We start from the raw sequence: 10448 nt of genomic DNA on the forward strand, positions 1-10448 counted from the left end.
TAGTACTCAGTAACAGTACTTCCAAGGTGATTTGCTATAATGTTTTAATGTCGTAATAATGAAGACTATAAAATTAAAGAATGAGGCCCTCTCACCCACTTTCACTTTAGTCATTCTTTCCACGTCTTCTCAAAAGCGCCAAGGTGCTGGGCAAACATTAGCAAAATCTCATTTTGCCTAATTTTCTTCATTAATGAATCCCAAGCCCGGAAAGAGAAAAACCAGTTTCTTGTCAAACTGTATAAATGTTGGGCTTTTTTCTTTCAATCATTCTTTAGATGTCTTCAATGACCCATAATGACTCAATTCTATAAGTAGTTTTCCCATCTGTTTAAAATGTAAGGGGCAAACGAAGCATCTCTGTCCTCATATTTAAATCTTCCCTCTGTTCTCCACTAGTTTACCCAATTGCCCTGCTGAAAACGAGCTTATATGCTTCAAATGAACATACATCACGAAATCCACACACTCTACACAGAGAATTGGTTTAACAGAGCAAATTCCACTCAGGGTGAGGGAAAGACGCTAAGTCACGGTGAAATCTAAGTGTGAGACGGGCATATAAAAGAGCAAAGCCTGAAGATTCCTATTCCTTCATCACATTCATCCTAGAAACCTTCGCCCTTGACCCCACTTCTACCCACCACACTGGCTTTTAGAGGAAGATGGGAGGATAACAGAAAAAGCACAAGGCGATCATAGTCACTCGAAGATGAGGTGAAGGGTGCTGAGTAAGCAGGGTGCAGACTGGGAGCTCAACATCTGGGTATAAATTTTGATTTAAAATTGGGCTGACCCATGAACAAACAAGCACAGAACAAGTTTCATGCAGTATGGCTAAGGCTGAAAGAAATGATGGAAGATTTGTGCTTACTGCTACCCAACACACAGACTCTACAGCTGTCGTCCAACCAGCTAACGCCACCAATTACAGAGAGAAAGAACAGCAGGAGCAAAAACAAACTAAAAAACTCCCAACATTCTTTGGTGGAATATGCTAGTATCTAGTCTTTATAACAAAGAATTCCAAATATCTAGGACACAAACCCAAAGTTAGAGCATGTGAGAAATTAGAAAAATGCAACACATTCTCAAGATAATTAAAACCAGCTTTGATATGACCAGGTTGTTGAATTTTACAGGTAATGACTTTAAAGCAGGTAACACATGGCAGAACCATAAAATGGTGATAAGTCAACAGCCACTTACAACTGCATGAAAACTGTGTTCTATGAACTAGATCAGGGGTTTTCCACCTTCCTCATGCTGTGACCCTTAACACAGTTTGTCATGTTGTGGTGCCCCCCAACCCCAAAATTATTTTCATTGCTATTTCCTAACTGTAAGTTTGCTGTTATGAATTGTAATGTAAATATCGGTGAGTTAAAGTTTATTGTGCCAACCTGGCCATACACATGTGGGATTATTTGAAGGGTAGAGAGATAAATTGCTCATTGAGCCTTGCTTTCAAGAAGAGTTCTCCAGTCTCTTGCATGGTGATGGTCTGACCAGGGAGCAGCTGCCTTGGCCAGTTCCCTGCTTCAGCTGACAAGGCTCACTTCCTGCAAGATATCCCTGAGAAGGCACATGGACCTAACCCAATGCAGCTCTGGGTGCTGGAGCATCCGTATGGAGACCCCTGCCAGCACTGAGATGCTTACACATTCATTAATTCAGCTTTCCTCCTGCAGTTGCCGTCATGATGTATGTTTTGTGAGATGGAGGAGGACTTTGTGGATTGATGTTGGATATATGGGTTAATGTTGGGCTTGTGGATTTGGGCAGCACTAGGTTGGAATGCTTTCTTGATGTACACTTAACCTTTATATAAAGCTCTTTCTTATCCATGAGTTTCTGTGGATTTGTTTCTCTAAAGTACCCACACTAACACAATCGATAGGCAGGATATATTTTCATTGTTACAAATTGAACATAATTAAAACATAGTGATTAATCACAAAAACAGTATGTAATTATATACTGTGAAATAATTATTTCTAATTACATATAAATGAAATTTTGTCTTGAAGCATGGTATAGCATGGGTAACAGTCTTCACACCGGGTATTGGTATGTGGGTTTATCTGCATGTGGGCTGACTCGCTTGGAGACGGATAGAGGAGTGATGTTTTCGTTCCTAAGGCAGTCAGAAATATGTGCTTTCCAATGGTCTTGGGCAACACCTGTGAAAGGGTCGTTTGACAACCCCCCCTGGGGTCACGACCCACAAGTTGAGAACCCCTGAACTAGACAAAGCACTCTTACAATAAATGCAAAGACAGCAAATCGCTGAAAAAAATTACTACTAGAAAGACCCAAATGAATACTCCAAAACTAAAACAATATTGATCTAAGCAATTCACAGGATAGACTCTAAAAGATACACTTTAAATATAAAGTCACAGTTAAGTTGAAAGTGAATGAAGGAAAAAGTTATACTACCAAGCACACTAATGTAAAGAAAACTGGAGAAACTCTATTAATGTCAAACGAAGCAGATTTCTAAAGAGCAAATACCACCAGGGATAAAGTGAGTCAGTTCATGATGATGAAAGGGTCAACTTATCAAGAAGATATAAAATCTTAACTATACCTACCAAATAGTAGAGCTTCAAATTAGATGGCAACAAACCCTGACAGAATTAAATAGGCAACGAACAGCTCCAAGATCAATTGTAGATTTTTAAAGCCCCTCTTTCAGCAATTGTGTAGAATTAGACAAGAATTTTCTGGATATACCTAAGACGTGAAAACGATCAGCTTACCTTGGCCTAATCGAGAATTTGGAGAACGCAGTCTTTTCAAGGGCATATGTCCATTCAGCACTATAGACCATACGCTGGGCCACACAACACAAGACACTGAAGGACTGAAATCATATGCTCTTTGTTCTCAGGGGAATTAAATTAGGAATCAGTAACAATATTTGAGGAGAAAAATAAACAAATCTGCAAGTATAAAACATGCTTCTTAATATGGCCTATTATCAAAGAAGAAATCATCAGAAAAATTTTTAATATTTCAAATTAAATGAAAACATATAATGCACTATAACCAAGTCTGTGGACTGAGATTAAAGCAATATTAAGGAAGCAATTTGGAGCATTAAATGCTTATGTCAGGAAAATCACAAAGCAATGATCTAAGGTGCTATCTTAGAAACTAGAAAATGATGAACAAAGTGAACTAAAAAAAAAGAAATAAGAAGAGGAACCAGCAAAACAGTAAACAAGTGGTGAAGCTAGCAAAGCTAAAAGCTGGTGCTTAAAACTGATAAACCTCTAGCTCAATTAGTGAAGAATTTTATAAAAAGTGAACATAAATTACCAGTTTAGGATAAAAACAGATTGTCACTAAAGGCCCTACAAAGGTTAAAGGATAATAAAGAAATATTTCAGGCAACTGTATGGCAATAAACATCACAAATTTAAACATTAAAATTTGCCAGAATTAATAAGAATATAAACCATTTCATAATGTTAGATTTAAATACCCATCATTCACCAATTGATACAACAAATCAATATATTAAACCCGACACAATATGGAATGGAAAACCTAAATAGTCCTACAGCTATCTTTAAAAAATGAATTACCACAAGCTTTCCGACAAAGAGAACTCTAGATCCTGACAGTCATATTGGTTAGTTCTATTAAATTCTTAAGAAAAAAAATAACACCAACCCTACATAAACACTTTCTGAAAATAGCAAAGAATAATGCCAACGTGTTTTAGGGAACCTAATCTCCAAATCTGAAAAGAGCACTATTTTTTAAAAAAAAGAACAGACCAATATCACTCACATAAGCAAAGTAAATGCCCCTCGCATCCTTAAAATAAAAAATTTACATCTCATTCTGTAAAACAAATTAATTTTGAAAATGATTTAGAGGTTGTATTGTACATGATCAGAAAAGCATAGGATAAAATACAAATCTTAATTCAACATCCTACTAACTGTGCACCTGTGCAAATGAAATATACCTTCAAAGGCTTAATTCCTTTACCTATAAAAGGGAGATACCGGTAATAGTTCTTATCTCAGCAAATCTTACATGAGTTCAAAACAAAGGAGTTCAGAGCGTTATTAGCTGCCACAGACCCATTGCACTGCAGTTGGGAAATGGATCAACTGCACCCCAGGTGAATACCGTGCTCAAGAATTATGCACTACATGACTTTCTCAGATGTGCATGAAGACATACAAGTTGCCTTAAAAAAACCTTCAACAACCAAGAAAAGATTCATGTTATGTGGTAGAAAAGAAAGACAAATGTTTAATTAGGAAGTATGACATTGTTCTACCAAAAGAACACAGTAGTATGTTATTCTAGCCATGTCATGAACCTTGTCTCTGCTACTATATACTTCCCTGTATTTTTACAGTATCCTTAGAGTTTTCAATGCTCTCCAAATGCAAATGTTATGCTTGAAGTTTCTAGAGGTAAAACATTAAAGAACTAAATGTCAAATGTCCACTACTAGTTGGTTTTTAACTGTGCAGGCACACCACAGAGATATGGTGGGTTTTGTTCCAGACCACTACAATAAAACAAATATTGAAGTCATGGGAGAAAAAAAATTGCTTTTGTTTCTATGGATGGAATCATGGTGGCACTAAGGGTTAGGCATTGAGCAGCTAAGGGACCAGTCAGTGGTTCAAACTCACCAAGCTCTGCAAGGGAGGAGAATGAGGCTAAGAGACTGTCTGCTCCAGTAGAGATTTATAGTCTTGGAAATCCAATCATGGGTTTCTAAATAAACTCAAAGGTAGTAAGTATGTTTGGTTTTGGCGTCTATAGCTTGCAACAGCATTATGAAAACAGTCTGCAATATTGTGAGCATCGGGCAAATGTGACACAGAGACACAGTGAGTACATGCTGTTGGGGGAAAAACATGACCAGTAGTCTTGACACAGGTTTGAGCACAAACCTTCAATTTGTAAAATGCAATCTCTGCAAAGTGCCACAGAGTACAAATAAAATGACATCTGCCTGTACTAAGACGAGATGGCAGCAGTGTTCCCACTCAGTATTAAAGGAACAAACACATGCAACGGCAAGTTAAAAACAAACAGTTTTATTCGTTTCACATATGAACTTTCATGGTTCCTCCTTACCTGATTTGTGCTTCAAATGTGTGGGCACCCCATCAAATTCAGATTTATCGATTTCCCACGCAAGAGGTAGCTTGCCCAGGCTGCTAGATAAGGCTTCCAGGCTATTGTCTTCATTATAGATGATTTCTGATGCACTACTTGGGATGCCGATGTATCTGGGTGAGCTATTTGCAGTAGACAGAGAGGTACTATCAGTGAGGCAAGAGGAGCGTGTTGGATTTGGAGTCTTACGGATTGAGGTTGCCTGGTTGAGAAAGGCGTAGTCTGAGCAGATGGCATAGATTTTTTCCCTAGTATGAGTCACAGGGCAACTCCAGGGATAATGACCATCTCCTTTAGGGCCCAAGGGTGCTCCCGAGGCACTTGTGCAGAAAGACCGTACAGCACCATGGAGATTCTCTTCAGGAGATGTCCTCTCAGGTCCGGGCTCCCCATTTCCAGACTCGTTTGACCTTTCTGTTTCCGCAACGTTAGGCATTGAATGAAACTATAGTTTTTCTACTATTACAAAGAAGCTGCAACACTTTGCTTCTCAAAGCACAACTTTCTCAATTGTTTACAGCATTCTATTAGAATGTGAAAACAGCACAACGTATTCCTGAGAAGAGAAAGAAAGGAAGATCAACAAGCCACTGGACACACAAATAGCACTAAAAAGTCTATCAAATGTTACTCATATGCCTTCCTCCAGAATTTATTTATTTTACCACTAGCTTTAGATTGCTAACTGCAGCGGTTTAAGCCCACCAGCCCCTCTGAGGGATAAAGATGAGGCTGTCTGCTCCCATAAAGATTTTCAGTCTTAGAAACCCTATATGGGGTCACTGTGAGTCAAAATCCACTAGATGGCAGTGGAATTTTTTTTGGTGGGGAGGAGAAAGGTGAGGGGGAATTACGCCTAATCTGAGTCCTGATGGCCCAGTCAGTAGTAGGGACTTGGCTGCTAACAAGGTTGATGGTACAAATCCAGCAGCCACTTCTTGGGGTAAAAATGTAGCATTCTGCTGTCATAAAGATGTATATAGCCCTGGAAACTATAGGGGCAGTTCTACTCTGTTCTATAGGGTTGCTAAGAATTGGAACTGGCTCAACAGTGATCACAGGATTGCCGCGAGTCAGAACAGACTTAACAACAACTAACAGCAATACACAAATGGTGGTTCCTGAGTGGTGCAAACTATCTGTGCTTAGCTGCTTGAAACCACCCAACTGCACTGAGAAAGAAAGGCCTAGCGATTTGCTTCTATGAAGATTACAGTCCAAAAAAAAATCTATGAAGCAGCTCTACTCTATACATACAAGGGGCCACCAAGACTCAGAATAGACTCAACAGGCAATGGCTTTTTAAACACCACTGACTACGTCTTACTAAATAATCTCCCCCCAAAAAAGTTTAATTTTAACATAAAATAAATAATTCATTTTATTTTAAAAGGGCATAGCCATACGGGATACATAATGATTATATGCTTATATCATCAAATTAAGAGAAATTCTCTTAAATATGTATCACCTAACGAAAAGAAGTCAAGAACCAATTCCGGTAGTCACTAAAATCTGTTCCGTTTCAGAGGTAAAATTGCATTTCAAGTCTAAACTAACTTCTTTTTAAATTAAAACAGAAAAGCTTAAATAGCAGTTGAGGGCATTCAAGGAAGTACCTGAACAATATAACCATTACAGGTAATCTAAGAGGTAACTGGATCCAAGTGTCTGGGGCAAGGGTACTCTCAGAAACAGTAGCATTTGTAGAAAGAAACTCAACACTCCTTACCAATAAAGTACGATCTTTAACATGGAATAGCTCTTGCCCAGTCACTTACTTAAAAAAGATATCTAAAATTAACTTTCATAGCCTAAAAAGAAATAAAACTGTATAAAAACCATCATACAAATACTGAATAAGAAAAACTGATTAAAAAAACAAAGAAAGAAAAAGCTGATTATGGCTGTAAGAAAGGAACAGAAATAATTCACACACACAAAAAGTTTCTTGGTTATCCTAAGTCTGTGAGAAGTAACAATGTAATATAAGTATTTCCTGAACTTTAAGGAAACAATAGTGCCACTCAAAATCCCATTACTCAAACACTGTTACTGTACCTTTCTTTCTATATTGAAAGTCTGATTCTTGTTTACCCCTCCAATTACACTTTAAACGCTCTGCTGTCAGGGACCAAGTGTCCTTTGCTTACAATTGTATACAGAATACCGCTCGGATTCTAACTTTCTTGAAGGGAATTCAGCATAATTTATTACTAAAAAAATCCTTAGATCTCAGCTGTTCCATTATATTTTAGTAAGTCTCAGGAAATGAGGTATACAGCCACAGCTGGCCCCTCCAATGACTAGCCTGCAGCTTGCAACTTTGGCACAACTTAAATCTCTTTAGGTCCCTATTCTTTTAAACCATCTAGTCACAGTTCCATTTCCATGCCTAGCTCTCACAGTCCTCATGGTCGGTTCTCCCCCACTGAGATTAGAAAACAAAGCTTACTACGTTTAAATACGTTTAAATCCTCACTATGACCTTGGAGTGTCCCTCTGCTCTGAGAATAAAAATCCATCTCCTAATCTCCACTTCACCTCACTGCTGCCCCCACCCCCTTCTGAGTTCACCCCCACACACCTCCTTTTGGCTCCTTATAGATGGCTCCTCCCACTCACTCCCCTTTACTAATTCCTCTCATCTTTCAAATCTCCAGTCAGGCGTTCCTTCGCCTGGGTATTTTTCTTTTCAAACAAGGCAAGGTCACCCTGCAGATACTCAATACGGTTTAACCTTCAGAGCTTTTATTGAACAAAACATTTAAAAAAACTAGTTCCTGAAGACACAACCAAACCTGTTTCCTTGGAGTAGATTTCAATTTATGGAACAGCATAGACAAACCCTCATAGGGTTTGGGGGCTATAATTTATTACTTAAAAAAGAAAAACAGACGGCCACATCTTTTTTTCTAGGGAGCAGCTGCTGAGTTCCAAATATGCCACCAGGGCACTAAGTTTATATTTATTTATGGTATATGATGAACCCTTAACACCTGCATCTCTGGTTTTGGTGACTTGTATCCCCGGGACGGTCCCATAGTTCTCTCTTGCTAATATCCCACCCTCCACCAGCCAACCTGCAGGAAGATTTACAGCCTTGGAAAGCCAGCTGGACTTTCTTTCATTGGGTCGCTATCAGTCAACACCCACTCCAAAGAAATAGTTTTAGTTGGTTGTATCCCTAGGACCTAGCATTTGAAGCTATTTTATTCCACAAATATTTCTTGCGTACCCACATCATGTCAAGCACAATTATAAGCAGTGATTAAGAGTGTGGATTCTGGGAGAGTTTGCTGTGAGAACCGAGGCTCACCGCCCCGTTCAGATATGTGAGGCACTGCTTTATTAAAATCTATACATAGGAATTATTGAAGGAATGAAGTCGCAACTTGATTTACCCAGATGATCCCGTGTCACTGGGAACACGACTGTTTTTAAATCGCTTTTGTGTGTGAAGCATTGTTTTGACACTAGCAAGCTTTACATGCATTCTGGAAGCAACGATTTAAAACCCTGGGGATGAATTATTCTGTAAAATACATGCGAGCCATTTTCAAAGTTCATAGTCATCACCTAGTTTGGGATTTGGGGGCTGTATTTCAAATCCATATTTCTAAGTATCTTAGAGACACATTTTTTTTAAAAACCTGCCTTCCACACAGGGCAACTAGTTCAGTCTACATTCTGTCTAGAAAATAAAGTGTCTCCCACCCAGGCAAGACAAGAACAGCTGCGTCCCATCAGGATTCTCTTCCCAGCCACTCTTCCCAGCCAATTCCCACCCCGCCCCCCTCCAGCCCCCTTCTTCCCCAGCAGCGCGCAGCTCCCCTTCCCGAGCGCGGAAAGCCGTCAACCTGCGAAAGGATACCGGGGTGGCACCGCACCCGGTGCCAGGACCAACCCCGGCTCGAGGGCAGCGCCGCGCGCCCCGCACTTCGGGAAGCTCTCGGCGCGGCCGGGCGGGAGGCCGCAGGCGCCGCAGGCCCGGAGCGGTCCAGCCAGTACGGGGGCGGCGCCAGCGCCGGGAGGAAGCGGCCCGCAGCGCCCGCCCTGCGCCCTCCCCGCGGCGGCGCTCCCCTGCGCGACGAGCGCGGCGCGGGAGGGCCTCGGGCCTAGACCTGGCGGGCGCGTCCCTGCCGGAACCGGGAGGCGGAGCGAGCTCCCTCACTGAACCGAGGAGCAGCTGAGGCCGCCGGCACGCCCCCTCCCGCCCCCTCCGCCGGAAGTAGGTGTTCGCGGCGGAGGGAGGAGCCCCAGCCCCCGGGTACTCCCGCCCGTGGCTGACTGGAGAGCCTGCGCGCATGCGTCAAGGGGTGTGGTTATGGTACGGAGCGCAGAGGCAAACCCTGCCCGAGGGCTCGTGAATAAGGGATGAGTTTCCTTTCATAGACGTAATTGCAACCCTGGTAAAACTCCCGCCTGCGTCTCCGGGCAGCAGGCTGGGACCCGAGAGGTGGGGAAGGGAAGGCAGCTGCGTTGGATGGCGCCGCTGACCCGGAGGGGGTCTGCAAACCCCTCCTAGCGACGGAGGGACCTGGGGACGGCCACCGTGCGCCCGGTGTCAGAGTCCCAGCCGGGTGTGCCAGGAAGACACGCGTGCACGGGAATCCCCAGTACTCGCAACACTGGCAGGGGCACTTCCAACTCCAGCTACGTTCACAAGCGGTCTCATCCTTCTCCTCCACCTTGCGCCCCAGGCTCCGCGGAGCTTGAACTCGGCCTTGGGGAAGGGAGGACATCAATGCAATGGTTCTCCTTTTGAGCGGCCACGGGGCTCTCGGACGGAGGTGACCTTTCTCGGGTGGGGCATGAGGAGCCTAACAAGGGGGGCGGCCAGCCTGCGCCCCCGGATTTCCTTGCAGGGGATCGGGGACGCTGTGCGAGCTCCCATCCATAGCCCAGGGTACCTCTGCTGCCCGTCCGGCGGGGTGGGGTCGCTGTGCCGCAGCGGAGTCGGGCAGAGTCCAGCGGTCACAGCTGCCAGCGGGTGGATAACCTGCTGGCGTCCGCCTGGATGCACCTGGAGTCACCCTGCACCCTGAATGACTGCGCCCAGCCATCAGTTGACAATACATTTTCCAGAGCCTCCCTGCCCCCACCCCCCATCATGTTTTACACCCGCTCTCTGCACGTGCGGAGGATCCAAGCACCGAAAATCAAATCTGAGCTGTGCCCTCGGACCTGAGTGCTTCGCCATGAGGCATCCATAGTCTTTACGCGATCCCCGAAACCTGCGGATGCAAAGCTAACAGATGAGTGGGCGCTGGGTAAACTCTGGC

General features: G+C 43.0%; 1 protein-coding gene across 6 annotated transcripts in view; it reads right to left on the minus strand.

Moving 5' to 3' along the window:
* Positions 1-10441, minus strand: part of BIVM (basic, immunoglobulin-like variable motif containing) — a 35706-nt gene extending 25265 nt beyond the window's left edge. Inside the window, exons 1-3 of one of the 6 annotated variants that reach the window (XM_075563440.1) lie at positions 9024-9335; positions 6896-6977; positions 5122-5719 (exon numbers count right to left, since the gene is read on the minus strand). In XM_075563440.1, coding sequence (XP_075419555.1) covers positions 5122-5599 — 478 coding nt within the window. In that variant the 5' untranslated portion in view covers positions 5600-5719; positions 6896-6977; positions 9024-9335. Of the gene's footprint in view, positions 1-5121; positions 5720-6895; positions 6978-9023; positions 9376-10350 lie in introns of those variants that run through there. The other 5 variants (XM_075563443.1, XM_075563444.1, XM_075563445.1 and 2 more) reach the window with 5 other exon arrangements.
* Positions 10442-10448: the final 7 nt, after the last annotated feature.

This window comes from Tenrec ecaudatus, chromosome 11 (assembly GCF_050624435.1).
Source record: "Tenrec ecaudatus isolate mTenEca1 chromosome 11, mTenEca1.hap1, whole genome shotgun sequence".
NCBI lineage: Eukaryota > Metazoa > Chordata > Mammalia > Afrosoricida > Tenrecidae > Tenrec > Tenrec ecaudatus.